The sequence below is a fragment of the Hyla sarda genome, unplaced genomic scaffold (genome assembly GCF_029499605.1).
Source record: "Hyla sarda isolate aHylSar1 unplaced genomic scaffold, aHylSar1.hap1 scaffold_187, whole genome shotgun sequence".
NCBI lineage: Eukaryota > Metazoa > Chordata > Amphibia > Anura > Hylidae > Hyla > Hyla sarda.
The window spans coordinates 106,939-123,459 of NW_026608521.1; the positions used below are offsets into that span (position 1 = coordinate 106,939).

Below are 16,521 nucleotides of genomic sequence, written 5' to 3' on the forward strand. Positions count from 1 at the left end.
ATATCCATGCCTGCCCACCAGTGTCCCCATTATAACTCGTCACCATTACAGGGTGCCCCCTATCCAGGTATATCCGTGTCTGCCCACCAGTGTCCTCATTATAACTGGTCACCATTACAGGGTGCTCCCTATCCAGGTATATCCGTGGCGGCCCACCAGTGTCCCCATTATAACTGGTCACCATTACAGGGTGCTCCCTATCCAGGTATATCCGTGGCGGCCCACCAGTGTCCCCATTATAACTGGTCACCACTACAGGGTGCTCCCTATCCAGGTATATCCGTGGCGGCCCACCAGTGTCCCCATTATAACTGGTCACCATTACAGGGTGCCCCCTATCCAGCTATATCCGTGTCTGCCCACCAGTGTCCCCATTATAGCTGGTCACCACTACAGGGTGCTCCCTATCCAGCTATATCCGTGTCTGCCCACCAGTGTCCCCATTATAACTGGTCACCATTACAGGGTGCCCCCTATCCAGCTATATCCGTGTCTGCCCACCAGTGTCCCCATTATGGCTGGTCACCACTACAGGGTGCTCCCTATCCAGGTATATCCGTGGCGGCCCACCAGTGTCCCCATTATAACTGGTCACCACTACAGGGTGCCCCCTATCCAGGTATATCTGTGAATGCCCACCAGTGTCCCCATTATAACTGGTCACCACTACAGGGTGCCCCCTATCCAGGTATATCCGTGTCTGCCCACCAGTGCTCTCCATTACAACTGGTCATCACTACAGGGTGCCCCCTATCCAAGTATATCCGTGGCGGCCCACCAGTCTCCCCATTATAACTGGTCACCACTACAGGGTTTCCCCTATCCAGGTATAACTGTGACTGCCCACCAGTGTCCTCATTATAACTGGTCACCATTACAGGTTGCTCCCTATCCAGCTATATCCGTGTCTGCCCACCAGTGCTCTCCATTATAACTGGTCACCACTACAGGGTTCCCCCTATCCAGCTATATCAGTGTCTGCCCACCAGTGTCCTCATTATAACTGGTCACCATTACAGGGTTTCCCCTATCCAGGTATATCTGTGACTGCCCACCAGTGTCCCCATTATAACTGGTCACCACTACAGGGTTCCCCCTATCCAGCTATATCAGTGTCTGCCCACCAGTGTCCTCATTATAACTGGTCACCATTACAGGGTTCCCCCTATCCAGGTATATCTGTGACTGCCCACCAGTGTCCCCATTATAACTGGTCACTACAGGGTGCTCCCTATCCAGGTATATCCGTGGCGGCCCACCAGTGCTCCCCATTATAACTGGTCACCACTACAGGGTGCCCCCTATCCAGGTATATCCGTGGCGGCCCACCAGTGTCCCCATTATAACTGGTCACCATTACAGGGTGCCCCCTATCCAGGTATATCCGTGGCGGCCCACCAGTGTCCCCATTATAACTGGTCACCACTACAGGGTGCTCCCTATCCAGGTATATCCGTGTCTGCCCACCAGTGTCCCCATAACTGGTCACCACTACAGGATGGTCCCTATCCATTTATATCCGTGGCGGCCCACCAGTGTCCCCATAATAACTGGTCACCATTACAGGGTGCTCCCTATCCAGGTATATCCGTGGCGGCCCACCAGTGTCCCCATTATAACTGGTCACCACTACAGGGTGCTCCCTATCCAGGTATATCCGTGGCTTCCCACCAGTGTCCCCATTATAACTGGTCACCATTACAGGGTGCCCCCTATCCAGGTATATCCGTGGCGGCCCACCAGTGTCCCCATTATAACTGGTCACCACTACAGGGTGCTCCCTATCCAGGTATATCCGTGTCTGCCCACCAGTGTCCCCATAACTGGTCACCACTACAGGATGGTCCCTATCCATTTATATCCGTGGCGGCCCACCAGTGTCCCCATAATAACTGGTCACCATTACAGGGTGCTCCCTATCCAGGTATATCCGTGGCGGCCCACCAGTGTCCCCATTATAACTGGTCACCACTACAGGGTGCTCCCTATCCAGGTATATCCGTGGCGGCCCACCAGTGTCACCATAATAACTGGTCACCACTACAGGTTGCTCCCTATCCCGGTATATCCGTGTCTGCCCACCAGTGTCCCCATTATAACTGGTCACCATTACAGGGTGCCCCCTATCCAGGTATATCCGTGTCTGCCCACCAGTGTCCCCATTATAACTGGTCACCATTACAGGGTGCTCCCTATCCAGGTATATCCGTGGCGGCCCACCAGTGTCCCCATTATAACTGGTCACCACTACAGGGTGCTCCCTATCCCGGTTTATCCGTGTCTTCCCACCAGTGTCCCCCTTATAACTGGTCACCATTACAGGGTGCCCCCTATCCAGGTATATCCGTGTCTGCCCACCAGTGTCCCCATTATAACTGGTCACCATTACAGGGTGCTCCCTATCCAGGTATATCCGTGGCGGCCCACCAGTGTCCCCATTATAACTGGTCACCACTACAGGGTGCTCCCTATCCCGGTTTATCCGTGTCTTCCCACCAGTGTCCCCCTTATAACTGGTCACCATTACAGGGTGCTCCCTATCCAGGTATATCCGTGTCTGCCCACCAGTGTCCCCATTATAACTGGTCACCACTACAGGGTTCCCCCTATCCAGCTATATCAGTGTCTGCCCACCAGTGTCCTCATTATAACTGGTCACCATTACAGGGTTCCCCCTATCCAGGTATATCCGTGGCGGCCCACCAGTGTCCCCATTATAACTGGTCACCACTACAGGGTGCTCCCTATCCCGGTTTATCCGTGTCTTCCCACCAGTGTCCCCCTTATAACTGGTCACCATTACAGGGTGCCCCCTATCCAGGTATATCCGTGTCTGCCCACCAGTGTCCCCATTATAACTGGTCACCATTACAGGGTGCTCCCTATCCAGGTATATCCGTGGCGGCCCACCAGTGTCCCCATTATAACTGGTCACCACTACAGGGTGCTCCCTATCCCGGTTTATCCGTGTCTTCCCACCAGTGTCCCCCTTATAACTGGTCACCATTACAGGGTGCTCCCTATCCAGGTATATCCGTGTCTGCCCACCAGTGTCCCCATTATAACTTTTCACCACTACAGGGTGCTCCCTATCCCGGTATATCCGTGGCGGCCCACCAGTGTCCCCATTATAACTGGTCACCACTACAGGGTGCTCCCTATCCCGGTATATCCGTGGCGGCCCACCAGTGTCCCCATTATAACTGGTCACCACTACAGGGTGCCCCCTATCCAGGTATCTCCGTGGCGGCCCACCAGTGTCCCCATTATAACTGGTCACCACTACAGGGTGCCCCTATCCAGGTGTCTCCGTGGCGGCCCACCAGTGCTCTCCCCACAGACAGCCCCCTGGTCCCCAGCCGGATCCCTGTGTTTTGCGGCTGTGTCTGCGCTCTTGGGTAAGTCGTATAGCAGGGTGTAAGTCTTTCCTCACTCCCGCTCACCATTATACTGAATAGCATTCTGATTATTTTGCAGAATTGCTGGTAGATGGACGGTATCTTGGCGCTTTCAGCAAGGAACTGTACACACTTGGACTCAGTTGTAGCTTTTTTTATTCTCTTCTATTTATTCTTATTTCTCTGCGTTCTCTTGATATATATGCAGTTATCTCATTCTCTATTCAGTGCAGATTACATCTCTGTGTAAGTTTTGTTGTTTTGTACTGGTGTGCTGAACTTATTGTTCTTTAGTTTTATTCTCCTTTCTTAAATTTTCTGAAAATGTCAATTTTTCAAAATTTACAGCTGCCCAAACTCCAAAATGGTGGTAAAGAATTGACCAAGAAAAATAAAGAAATCTGTTAACAGGCCATGTATGCCTTTTAATTCCTACTTTTTCCTCTTTTTCAATTTTGATATTTCATATATTCTGAAGCCATTGATTTTAGTGAGTGCATGGTGAGCCAGGACTGTGAGTGCGTAGCCTAGCCAGAGCGTTGTGCAGGGTAGCCTAACACTAGGTTGCATGTTAATTCCATGTTAATATTAACGCTGTGTGCCGTAGATAGAATGTACATTGTGGCAGGCTAGGCAAGGTGCTAGCCATCTAGCGGTAGGATTACGGGCAGTGTTAGGCCAGATGCAGAGGAGGCTGTCTTCACAGTGTGTGTGGTTCCTTATAGATCTGTATTGATGATTTACAGCGTGGTCTCCTGCTGCCTTCTTGGTCTTATCATCTGTGCTTTCTTCTCACAGTGATGCCCGGGTGGTGAAGGATATGGCCACAGGGAAATCCAAGGGCTACGGCTTTGTGTCCTTCTATAACAAGCTGGTAAGTGGAGGTCTGTGTCGCAGCCTCGTCCTTTATGCTCTTGTGTGTCTCTGGGCTTATCCGTGCTCTTCTCTCAGGATGCAGAGAACGCTATTGTGCACATGGGAGGTCAATGGTTGGGCGGACGGCAGATTAGAACTAACTGGGCAACGCGCAAACCCCCTGCACCCAAAAGCACCCAGGAAAGTGAGTGTCATGGTCCTCAATCTGGCGCTCTAGTGCTGAGCGTAGCTGTAAAGCTGCTGAATAATGTGCAGGATCTTCTCTCACTTCAGATAACTCCAAACAGCTGAGGTTTGAAGATGTCGTCAATCAGTCCAGCCCCAAGAATTGTACCGTGTACTGTGGGGGTATCGGCTCTGGATTAACAGGTGAGTGCACACTCCATACAGACCGTCCTACTGCACTTTCATGGTACATGAGGATGAGTTCCTGTCTTGTGTACATTGTAAATTTCCTGGATAAAAAGAAGCCGCGCTTCAAAATCTTAGGTGCGATTCTCAGATTCTACTGTCTACTGTGGGTTCAGATTCTAAAGCGCTGCTGCACTTACTTCCCTTTGTCTTCTGGATTCCACTAGGACCTCAGAAACTGGTCTTGTCCAAGCTCTGATTTATGGGATCTTAAATGCCGTCTGATCACATTGCTCCAGGCAGTGTGCGCCCCCAATGTGTAGACAGAACACTCACATCTCACCATCTACTTATATCTGGGATACTCAGAGATGTGACGCATTGCTCTTGGGATCATTTGGATTTATTTGTGCACTCCTGTCTTACAGATCAGCTGATGCGGCAGACGTTTGGAGTGTTTGGTCAGATCATGGAAATCCGGGTTTTTCCTGAGAAAGGCTATTCTTTCATTAGGTAAGTAGATGCTGCAGCCATATACAGATCACTGACCACAAGTCGCTGACCACTTTACATTTTTTGCTTTGTCTCTCCTTCAGGTTTTCCAACCATGACAGCGCTGCCCATGCCATAGTGTCTGTGAATGGGACCACTATAGAGGGTCATGTGGTGAAGTGTTACTGGGGCAAAGAGACTCCAGACATGACAAAAAATTTCCAGCAAGTAAGAGTCATACGGTGGCCCACATGTTGTAGGGTCAGTTCTTGGCTGACTGTATTTTATGTATAATATAATCTTTTAGTAACAAGTGAGAACTTACTATTGGACTCACCTTAGAGCTTATAAGTTAGTATAGGGGGCGCTGCATCAGCACACAGAGCACATATATAGGGTGACCCTAAAAGGTTTGTGTTCTTGGGAAAATTTTATCCCTTTATGCCGCCATCTTTTCATTTTCAGCACGGCCTGCAGGTAATAATCGCCACAAATTGATCATTTTATGACTTAGGCATGTCGTTTGTATATCACTGGACGGGATCAGAAATAACTCATATCTCAGCTGTATATCACTGGGGGGATCAGAAATAACTCCTATCCCAGCTGTATATCACTGGGGGGGGGGGGGGGGGATCAGAAATAACTCCTATCCCAGCAGTATATCACTGGGGGGGGGGGGGAATCAGAAAGAACTCCTATCCCAGCTGTATATCACTGAGGGCGGGGGATCAGAAATAACTCCTATCCCAGCAGTATATCACTGGGGGGGGGGGGGGATCAGAAAGAACTCCTATCCCAGCTGTATATCACTGAGGGCGGGGGATCAGAAATAACTCCTATCCCAGCTGTATATCACTGGGGGGGATCAGAAATAACTCCTACCCCAGCTGTATATCACTGAGGGGGATCAGAAATAACTCCTATCCCAGCTGTATATCACTGAGGGGGATCAGAAATAACTCCTACCCCAGCTGTATATCACTGGGGGGGGGGGGGGATCAGAAATAACTCCTATCCCAGCTGTATATCACTGGGGGGGGATCAGAAATAACTCCTATCCCAGCAGTATATCATTGGGGGGGGGGTCAGAAATAACTCCTATCCCAGCTGTATATCACTGGTGGAGATCAGAAATAACTCCTATCCCAGCTGTATATCACTGGAGGGGGATCAGAAATAACTCCCATCCCAGCTGTATATCACTGGGGGGGATCAGAAATATCTCCTATCCCAGCTGTATATCACTGGGGGGGTCAGAATTAACTCCTATCCCAGCTGTATATCACTGGGGGGGATCAGAAATAACTCCTATCCCAGCTGTATATCACTGGAGGGATCAGAAATAACTCCTATCCCAGCTGTATATCACTGGAGGGGATCAGAAATAACTCCTATCCCAGCTGTATATCACTGGGGGGGGGGGGATCAGAAATAACTCCTATCCCAGCTGTATATCACTGGGGGGATCAGAAATAACTCCTATCCCAGCTGTATATCACTGAGGGGGTTCAGAAATAACTCCTATCCCAGCTGTATATCACTGGACGGGATCAGAAATAACTCCTATCCCAGCTGTATATCACTGGGGGGATCAGATATAACTCCTATCCCAGCTGTATATCACTGAGGGGGATCAGAAATAACTCCTATCCCAGCTGTATATCACTGAGGGGGATCAGATATAACTCCTATCCCAGCTGTATATCACTGAGGGGGATAAGAAATAACTCCTATCCCAGCTGTATATCACTGGGGGGGATCAGAAATTATTCCTATCCCAGCTGTATATCACTGGAGGGGGGTCAGAAATAACTCCTATCCCAGCTGTATATCACTGGGGGGGATCAGAAATTACTCCTATCCCAGCTGTATATCACTGGATGGGGATCGGAAATAACTCCTATCCCAGCTGTATATCACTGGGGGGGATCAGAAATTACTCCTATCCCAGCTGTATATCACTGGAGGGATCAGAAATAACTCCTATCCCAGCTGTATATCACTGGAGGGGGATCAGAAATAACTCTTATCCCAGCTGTATATCACTGGAGGGGGGGGGGGGGATCAGAAATAACTCCTATCCCAGCTGTATATCACTGGAGGGATCAGAAATAACTCCTATCCCAGCTGTATATCACTGGAGGGGGATCAGAAATAACTCCTATCCCAGCTGTATATCACTGGGGGGGATCAGAAATAACTCCTATCCCAGCTGTATATCACTGGGGGGGATCAGAAATAACTCCTATCCCAGCTGTATTTCACTGGACAGGATCAGAAATAACTCCTATCCCAGCTGTATATCACTGGGGGGGGGGGGGGGGATCAGAAATAACTCCTATCCCAGCTGTATATCACTGGGGGGGGGGGGGGGGTCAGAAATAACTCCTATCCCAGCTGTATATCACATGGGGGATCAGAAATAACTCCTATCCCAGCTGTATATCACTGAGGGGGGGGGGGATCAGAAATAACTCCTATCCCAGCTGTATATCACTGAGGGGGGGGGGATCAGAAATAACTCCTATCCCAGCTGTATATCACTGGGGGGGGGGATCAAAAATAACTCCTATCCCAGCTGTATATCACTGGGGGGGGGGGGGGATCAGAAATAACTCCTATCCCAGCTGTATATCACTGGGGGGGGGATCAGAAATAACTCCTATCCCAGCTGTATATCACTGGAGGGGGATCAGAAACAACTCCTATCCCAGCTGTATATCACGGGGGGGGGGGGGGGGGGGGCGGGGGGTGATCAGAAATAACTCCTATCCCAGCTGTATTTCACGGGGGGTGAGGGGGATCAGAAATAACTCCTATCCCAGCTGTATATCACGGGGGGGGGGGATCAGAAATAACTCCTATCCCAGCTGTATATCACTGGAGGGGGGGGGGGTATCAGAAATAACTCCTATCCCAGCTGTATATCACTGGAGGGGGGATCAGAAATAACTCCTATCCCAGCTGTATATCACTTGAGGGGGGATCAGAAATAACTCCTATCCCAGCTGTATATCACTGGAGGGATCAGAAATAACTCCTATCCGAGCTGTATTTCACTGGGGGGGATCAGAAATAACTCCTATCCCAGCTGTATATCACGGGGGGGGGGGGGGATCAGAAATAACTCCTATCCCAGCTGTATATCACTGGAGGGGGGATCAGAAATAACTCCTATCCCAGCTGTATATCACTGGAGGGGGGATCAGAAATAACTCCTATCCCATCTGTATATCACTGGGGTGATCAGAAATAACTCCTATCCCAGCTGTATATCACTGGAGGGGGATCAGAAATAACTCCTATCCCAGCTGTATATCACTGGGGGGGATCAGAAATAACTCCTATCCCAGCTGTATATCACTGAGGGGGATCAGAAATAACTCCTATCCCAGCTGTATATCACTGGAGGGGGGGGGGGGTCAGAAATAACTCCTATCCCAGCTGTATATCACTGGAGGGGGGGGGTCAGAAATAACTCCTATCCCAGCTGTATATCACTGGAGGGGGGGGGGTCAGAAATAACTCCTATCCCAGCTGTATATCACTCGAGGGGGATCAGAAATAACTCCTATCCCAGCTGTATATCACTGGAGGGGGATCAGAAATAACTCCTATCCCAGCTGTATATCACTGGGGGGATCAGAAATAACTCCTATCCCAGCTGTATATCACTGGGGGGGGGGGGGGGATCAGAAATAACTCCTATCCCAGCTGTATATCACTGGGGGGGGTTCAGAAACAACTCCTATCCCAGCTGTATATCACTGGAGGGGGGGGGGATCAGAAATAACTCCTATCCCAGCTGTATATCACTGGGGGGGGGATCAGAAATAACTCCTATCCCAGCTGTATATCACTGGAGGGGGATCAGAAATGTCTCCTATCCCAGCTGTATATCACTGGGGGGGGGATCAGAAATAACTCCTATCCCAACTGTATATCACTGGAGGGGGATCAGAAATAACTCCTATCCCAGCTGTGTATCACTGGAGGGGGATCAGAAATATCTTCTATCCCAGCTGTATATCACTGGGGGGGGGGGGGGGATCAGAAATAACTCCTATCCCAGCTGTATATCACTGGGGGGGGGGGGGGGGGGATCAGAAATAACTCCTATCCCAGCTGTATATCACTGGGAGGATCAGAAATAACTCCTATCCCAGCTGTATATCACTGGAGGGGGATCAGAAATAACTCCTATCCCAGCTGTATATCACTGGGGGGATCAGAAATAACTCCTATCCCAGCTGTATATCACTGGAGGGATCAGAAATAACTCCTATCCCAGCTGTATATCACTGGAGGGGGGGGGGGGGGTCAGAAATAACTCCTATCCCAGCTGTATATCACTGGAGGGGGGGGGGGTCAGAAATAACTCCTATCCCAGCTGTATATCACTGGAGGGGGATCAGAAATAACTCCTATCCCAGCTGTATATCACTGGAGGGGGATCAGAAATAACTCCTATCCCAGCTGTATATCACTGGAGGGGATCAGAAATAACTCCTATCCCAGCTGTATATCACTGGAGGGGGATCAGAAATAACTCCTATCCCAGCTGTATATCACTGGAGGGGATCAGAAATAACTCCTATCCCAGCTGTATATCACTGGAGGGGGATCAGAAATAACTCCTATCCCAGCTGTATATCACTGGAGGGGATCAGAAATAACTCCTATCCCAGCTGTATATCACTGGACAGGATCAGAAAGAACTCCTATCCCAGCTGTATATCACTGGGGGGGGGGGGGGGGGGATCAGAAATAACTCCTATCCCAGCTGTATATCACTGGGGGGGGGGTCAGAAACAACTCCTATCCCAGCTGTATATCACTGGAGGGGGGGGGGGGGGGGTCAGAAATAACTCCTATCCCAGCTGTATATCACTGGGGGGGGGGGATCAGAAACAACTCCTATCCCAGCTGTATATCACTGGAGGGGGATCAGAAATAATTCCTATCCCAGCTGTATATCACTGGGGGGATCAGAAATAACTCCTATCCCAGCTGTATATCACTGGAGGGGGATCAGAAAATCAGAAATAACTCCTATCCCAGCTGTATATCACTGGAGGGGGATCAGAAATAACTCCTATCCCAGCTGTATATCACTGGGGGGATCAGAAATAACTCCTATCCCAGCTGTATATCACTGGAGGGATCAGAAATAACTCCTATCCCAGCTGTATATCACTGGGGGGGGGGGATCAGAAATAACTCCTATCCCAGCTGTATATCACTGGGGGGGATCAGAAATAACTCCTATCCCAGCTGTATATCACTGGAGGGGGATCAGAAATAACTCCTATCCCAGCTGTATATCACTGGAGGGGGATCAGAAATAACTCCTATCCCAGCTGTATATCACTGGAGGGGGATCTGAAATAACTCCTATCCCAGCTGTATATCACTGGAGGGGGATCAGAAAATCAGAAATAACTCCTGTCCCAGCTGTATATCACTGGAGGGGGATCAGAAATAACTCCTATCCCAGCTGTATATCACTGAGGGGGTTCAGAAATAACTCCTATCCCAGCTGTATATCACTGGAGGGGGATCAGAAATAACTCCTATCCCAGCTGTATATCACTGGAGGGGGATCAGAAATAACTCCTATCCCAGCTGTATATCACTGGAGGGGGATCAGAAATAACTCCTATCCCAGCTGTATATCACTGGAGGGATCAGAAATAACTCCTATCCCAGCTGTATATCACTGGAGGGGGATCAGAAATAACTCCTATCCCAGCTGTATATCACTGGACAGGATCAGAAAGAACTCCTATCCCAGCTGTATATCACTGGAGGGGGATCAGAAATAACTCCTATCCCAGCTGTATATCACTGGAGGGGGGGGGTCAGAAATAACTCCTATCCCAGCTGTATATCACTGGACAGGATCAGAAATAACTCCTATCCCAGCTGTATATCACTGGGGGGGGGATCAGAAATAACTCCTATCCCAGCTGTATATCACTGGAGGGGGATCAGAAATAACTCCTATCCCAGCTGTATATCACTGGGGGGGGGGGTCAGAAATAACTCCTATCCCAGCTGTATATCACTGGGGGGGGGGGGGGGTCAGAAATAACTCCTATCCCAGCTGTATATCACTGGAGGGGGATCAGAAATAACTCCTATCCCAGCTGTATATCACTGGAGGGGGATCAGAAATAACTCCTATCCCAGCTGTATATCACTGGAGGGGGGGGGGGATCAGAAATAACTCCTATCCCAGCTGTATATCACTGGAGGGGGATCAGAAATAACTCCTATCCCAGCTGTATATCACTGGGGGGGGGGGTCAGAAATAACTCCTATCCCAGCTGTATATCACTGGGGGGGGGGGGGTCAGAAATAACTCCTATCCCAGCTGTATATCACTGGAGGGGGATCAGAAATAACTCCTATCCCAGCTGTATATCACTGGAGGGGGATCAGAAATAACTCCTATCCCAGCTGTATATCACTGGAGGGGGGGGGGGGGATCAGAAATATCTCCTATCCCAGCTGTATATCACTGGGGGGGGATCAGAAATAACTCCTATCCCAGCTGTATATCACTGGAGGGTGATCAGAAATAACTCCTATCCCGGCTGTATATCACTGGAGGGGGATCAGAAATAACTCCTATCCCAGCTGTATATCACTGGGGGGGATCAGAAATAACTCCTATCCCAGCTGTATATCACTGGAGGGGGATCAGAAATAACTCCTATCCCAGCTGTATATCACTGGGGGGATCAGAAATAACTCCTATCCCAGCTGTATATCACTGGGGGGGATCAGAAAGAACTCCTATCCCAGCTGTATATCACTGGAGGGGGATCAGAAATAACTCCTATCCCAGCTGTATATCACTGGAGGGGGGGGGATCAGAAATAACTCCTATCCCAGCTGTATATCACTGGGGGGATCAGAAATAACTCCTATCCCAGCTGTACATCACTGGGGGGGATCAGAAATAACTCCTATCCCAGCTGTATATCACTGGAGGGGATCAGAAATAACTCCTATCCCAGCTGTATATCACTGGAGGGATCAGAAATAACTCCTATCCCAGCTGTATATCACTGGGGGGGGATCAGAAAGAACTCCTATCCCAGCTGTATATCACTGGAGGGGGATCAGAAATAACTCCTATCCCAGCTGTATATCACTGGAGGGGGATCAGAAATAACTCCTATCCCAGCTGTATATCACTGGAGGGGGATCAGAAATAACTCCTATCCCAGCTGTACATCACTGGGGGGGATCAGAAATAACTCCTATCCCAGCTGTATATCACTGGAGGGGATCAGAAATAACTCCTATCCCAGCTGTATATCACTGGAGGGATCAGAAATAACTCCTATCCCAGCTGTATATCACTGGGGGGGGATCAGAAATAACTCCTATCCCAGCTGTATATCACTGGAGGGGATCAGAAATAACTCCTATCCCAGCTGTATATCACTGGAGGGGGATCAGAAATAACTCCTATCCCAGCTGTATATCACTGGAGGGGGGGGGGGGATCAGAAATAACTCCTATCCCAGCTGTATATCACTGGAGGGGGATCAGAAATAACTCCTATCCCAGCTGTATATCACTGTAGGGGGATCAGAAATAACTCCTATCCCAGCTGTATATCACTGAGGGGGGGAGGATCAGAAATATCTCCTATCCCAGCTGTATATCACTATATCACTGCCTGACTGTTATGTATAATACAAAATGGTGTCACGATCAGCGGAGATAACAGTCCTTACCTGCCTCCTCGCAGTCTGACCGGTGGCTCGATGGTCCTGGAAGCCTCAGTAGCCTGAAGCAATCGAGCACCGATAACACTGACCAATGTAATGGTGACTCCTATAGCACAGATCAGTGTTTGCAATGAGAAGATTCCATGTAATAGTTTCCTATGGGGAATAAAAAATTACATAAAAATAAATAAATAATAAAAAGTTAATGTGAATTAACCCCTTCCATAATAAAAGTTAATGTGAATTAACCCCTTCCATAATAAAAGTTTGAATCACCCCTTTTTCCCGTAAAAAAAAATGTAAAGAAAAATAAACATATGTGGTATCGCCGCTTGCGCAAATGTCTTAACTATAAAAATAAAGCGTTACTTAAACCGCACAGGCAATGGCGTACACGTAAAATAAATACCAGAGTCCAGAATTGTGTAATTTAGGCAATTTGTTTACCCTAAATAAATTAAGTTAATTGCTTAAAGTAGAATTCTTGTCCCCAATATCTTCATATAATGCTGGGGCTGAAGAGAAGCTGTATATACCTCCTCTGGTCCCTGTAGAGAAGCTGTATATACCTCCTCTGGTCCCTGTAGAGAAGCTGTATATATCTCCTCTGGTCCCTGTAGAGAAGCTGTATATACCTCCTCTGGTCCCTGTAGAGAAGCTGTATATACCTCCTCTGGTCCCTGTAGAGAAGCTGTATATACCTCCTCTGGTCCCTGTAGAGAAGCTGTATATACCTCCTCTGGTCCCTGTAGAGAAGCTGTATATATCTCCTCTGGTCCCTGTAGAGAAGCTGTATATACCTCCTCTGGTCCCTGTAGAGAAGCTGTATATACCTCCTCTGGTCCCTGTAGAGAAGCTGTATATACCTCCTCTGGTCCCTGTAGAGAAGCTGTAGGTTCCTCCTCTGTTCCCTGTAGAGAAGCTGTATATACCTCCTCTGGTCCCTGTAGAGAAGCTGTATATACCTCCTCTGGTCCCTGTAGAGAAGCTGTAGGTTCCTCCTCTGTTCCCTGTAGAGAAGCTGTAGGTTCCTCCTCTGGTCCCTGTAGAGAAGCTGTAGGTTCCTCCTCTGGTCCCTGTAGAGAAGCTGTAGGTTCCTCCTCTGTTCCCTGTAGAGAAGCTGTAGGTTCCTCCTCTGGTCCCTGTAGAGAAGCTGTAGGTTCCTCCTCTGGTCCCTGTAGAGAAGCTGTAGGTTCCTCCTCTGGTCCCTGTACAGAAGCTGTAGGTTCCTCCTCTGGTCCCTGTAGAGAAGCTGTAGGTTCCTCCTCTGGTCCCTGTACAGAAGCTGTAGATACCTCCTCTGGTCCCTGTACAGAAGCTGTAGGTTGCTCCTTTGACCTCTCATCTAGGAAGCTGTGGGGGGTGAGGGGCAGGTAAGTATAGGTTTTATTTCTTTCCAGCTGCAGACTATTTGGGGACACCCGTTAGACCCTCATATGTGCTCAGTTCCGGATTGGTCTGTTATTCAGTTGAGGTAATAATTTGTTCCATCTTTTCCAGGTAGACTACGGTCAGTGGGGTCAGTGGAGCCATATGTACGGGGGCCCCCAGCAGTATGGCCAGTATGTCACCAATGGCTGGCAGGTGCCATCATACGGCATGTATGGACAGAGCTGGAATCAGCAGAGTTTTGGCGTAGAGTAAGTGTCGTGCTGTGTGATGGGCATTGCCTTACAGACTTTCTCCCCTTATTGCCATTTCTTGTTTTGCAGACAGTCACAGTCAGCCACATGGATGGGGGGCTTCAGCGCTCAGCCTCCCCCTCCAGCACAGGGTCCTCCAGTGATACAGAACCCACCCGGGTACAGTATGGCCAGTTACCAAACCCAATGAAAGAACTTTACCAAATGTCTATAATCCGCAGCGGCTTGTTACCTGGAGGATACTAACTGGGGCCTAATGGAGGCCGACGCAGGAGGGGAATCCATAGACTATATTTATTTTAAGCTCAAACCGTTGTGCAGCCGCTGCCACCGCTATCATCTAATGGACTGGTCGTTTTTTTTTTTTTTTGGTTTTTTATTTTATTTTTTGCTTTTTAAGAAACCTTTTTCCCCCTGAAGTTCAGGACTGGTCTTAAATTCAGATTTCCTTCTGTACACAATAAAAGCCATTTCAGAGATGTGGGTGGAGGAGCCCCCTGTAGTTCTTCCTGTCTCCACAAGCTGATTGCAGACGTGGTGTCTGAGGGCCCGGCGTGAGGCGCTCTGTAGCAATATGTGTTCTGTGTATATAACGCAAAGGTTTTGTATGCGATCGCAGCTCTGTCCGCTCCACATCACATGTCTTTCCTCCTTGGATGTGTATATAGATGTTCCCTGCATGCTGCATACAGCCCATCACTTCTACAATATGGAGTCTGTAAGAACTGGGTCAATGGAAGAGAAGTCACGGATCCCAGAGAAGCCTTAATTCACTTTCTGTGCCCCTCCCCATATGTAAATTCATTGTTTACGTTTAGGTGAGTTCTTTTGGGTTAATAAGAGGATTTTTTTCCTCTATAACTGTTGTTTTTATTTTTTTAACCAGATTTGATAATTTAACCTTTTTTTGAGGTTGGCTGAATCCCGTGCTGACGCCACTCATATTGTGGAGGCAAACACTCAACCACATTTTATTTGAGGATTATCTTTATTTTTTAACCCAATTATAACTTGCCAATAAATTTTTAATGATAGAATCAAACAATGGCGCCTCCTTCACTATAATCCTATGCCGGGGGCGGGGGGGGGGGGGGGGGGGGGAGATAATCGTCGTATACTCAAATTGTTCTTGTCCAGGGACCAGTATCTCATTTGGATTACCCCACTGCCTCCTAGTCCCGACCTACAGCCTGACAGCAGCGCCCACAGCCCCCGGCCTGGCAGCAGCGCCCACAGCCCCCGGCCTGGCAGCAGCGCCCACAGCCCTGGCCTCCAGCCTGGCATAATAAGCTTTGGGAGAAGAATTGTCAGTATTTTGTCGGGGTCAGTGCCTCTACAGCTGGAGTAATGTCTCCTATTCTGTGACGTTCTTCTGCATCTCTTCCCACATGCTGCGCTCTTGTGTCTGGACTCAGTATGGAATCATATGAGGAATATGTGCCGGGGATTTCCTCCTGAATGTCTACTGCAGCCCTTATTCTGCAGAGCTTTCCTCTCTGGTGTAACCGGTTGGATGTATCTTGCTGCAAGTCCCACACTGTTCGCTATACTGGATCCAATTGGTCACAGCAGTTTCAGCCTTTAACATAATTACTTCAAAAATTCCAAAAATAAAAGATCAAGATAGCAATAAAAGCAGAAGATTGTAAGTAGAATGTCCACCATGGAAAATATCATAAACCAGAACGGATTACAATACTGGAGACAGACTCAGATTGTCCTCATCATGTTTTCTGCTGGGATTTTCTCTTACCAGATGCTGCAATTTGGTCAGTCGTGGCAAAGGTGCGCTGTGATTCTGAGGCCTAATCTTTAACCCCTTAAGGACCCAGCCAATTTTCACTGTAGGACCCGGCCATTTTTTGCACATCTGACCACTGTCACTTTAAACATTAATAATTCTGGGATGCTTTTACCTTTCAGTCTGATTCCGAGATTGTTTTTTCGTGACATATTCTACTTTATGTTAGTGGTAAAATTTTGTCAATACTTGCATCATTTCTTGGTGAA

At 48.5% G+C, this 16,521-nt stretch overlaps 1 protein-coding gene across 2 annotated transcripts in view; it reads left to right on the top strand.

The window, feature by feature from the left end:
- TIAL1 (TIA1 cytotoxic granule associated RNA binding protein like 1) overlaps positions 1-15,564 on the top strand; it is a 109,231-nt gene extending 93,667 nt beyond the window's left edge. The window contains exons 6-12 of one of the 2 annotated variants that reach the window (XM_056552754.1): positions 4,197-4,272; positions 4,350-4,458; positions 4,530-4,643; positions 5,054-5,138; positions 5,222-5,345; positions 14,369-14,508; positions 14,581-15,564. In XM_056552754.1, the coding sequence (XP_056408729.1) occupies positions 4,197-4,272; positions 4,350-4,458; positions 4,530-4,643; positions 5,054-5,138; positions 5,222-5,345; positions 14,369-14,508; positions 14,581-14,701 (769 nt within the window). In that variant the 3' untranslated portion in view covers positions 14,702-15,564. The remainder of the gene's footprint in view (positions 1-4,196; positions 4,273-4,349; positions 4,459-4,529; positions 4,644-5,053; positions 5,139-5,221; positions 5,346-14,368; positions 14,509-14,580) is intronic. The other variant, XM_056552755.1, reaches the window with a different exon arrangement.
- The last annotated feature ends 957 nt before the right edge of the window (positions 15,565-16,521 follow it).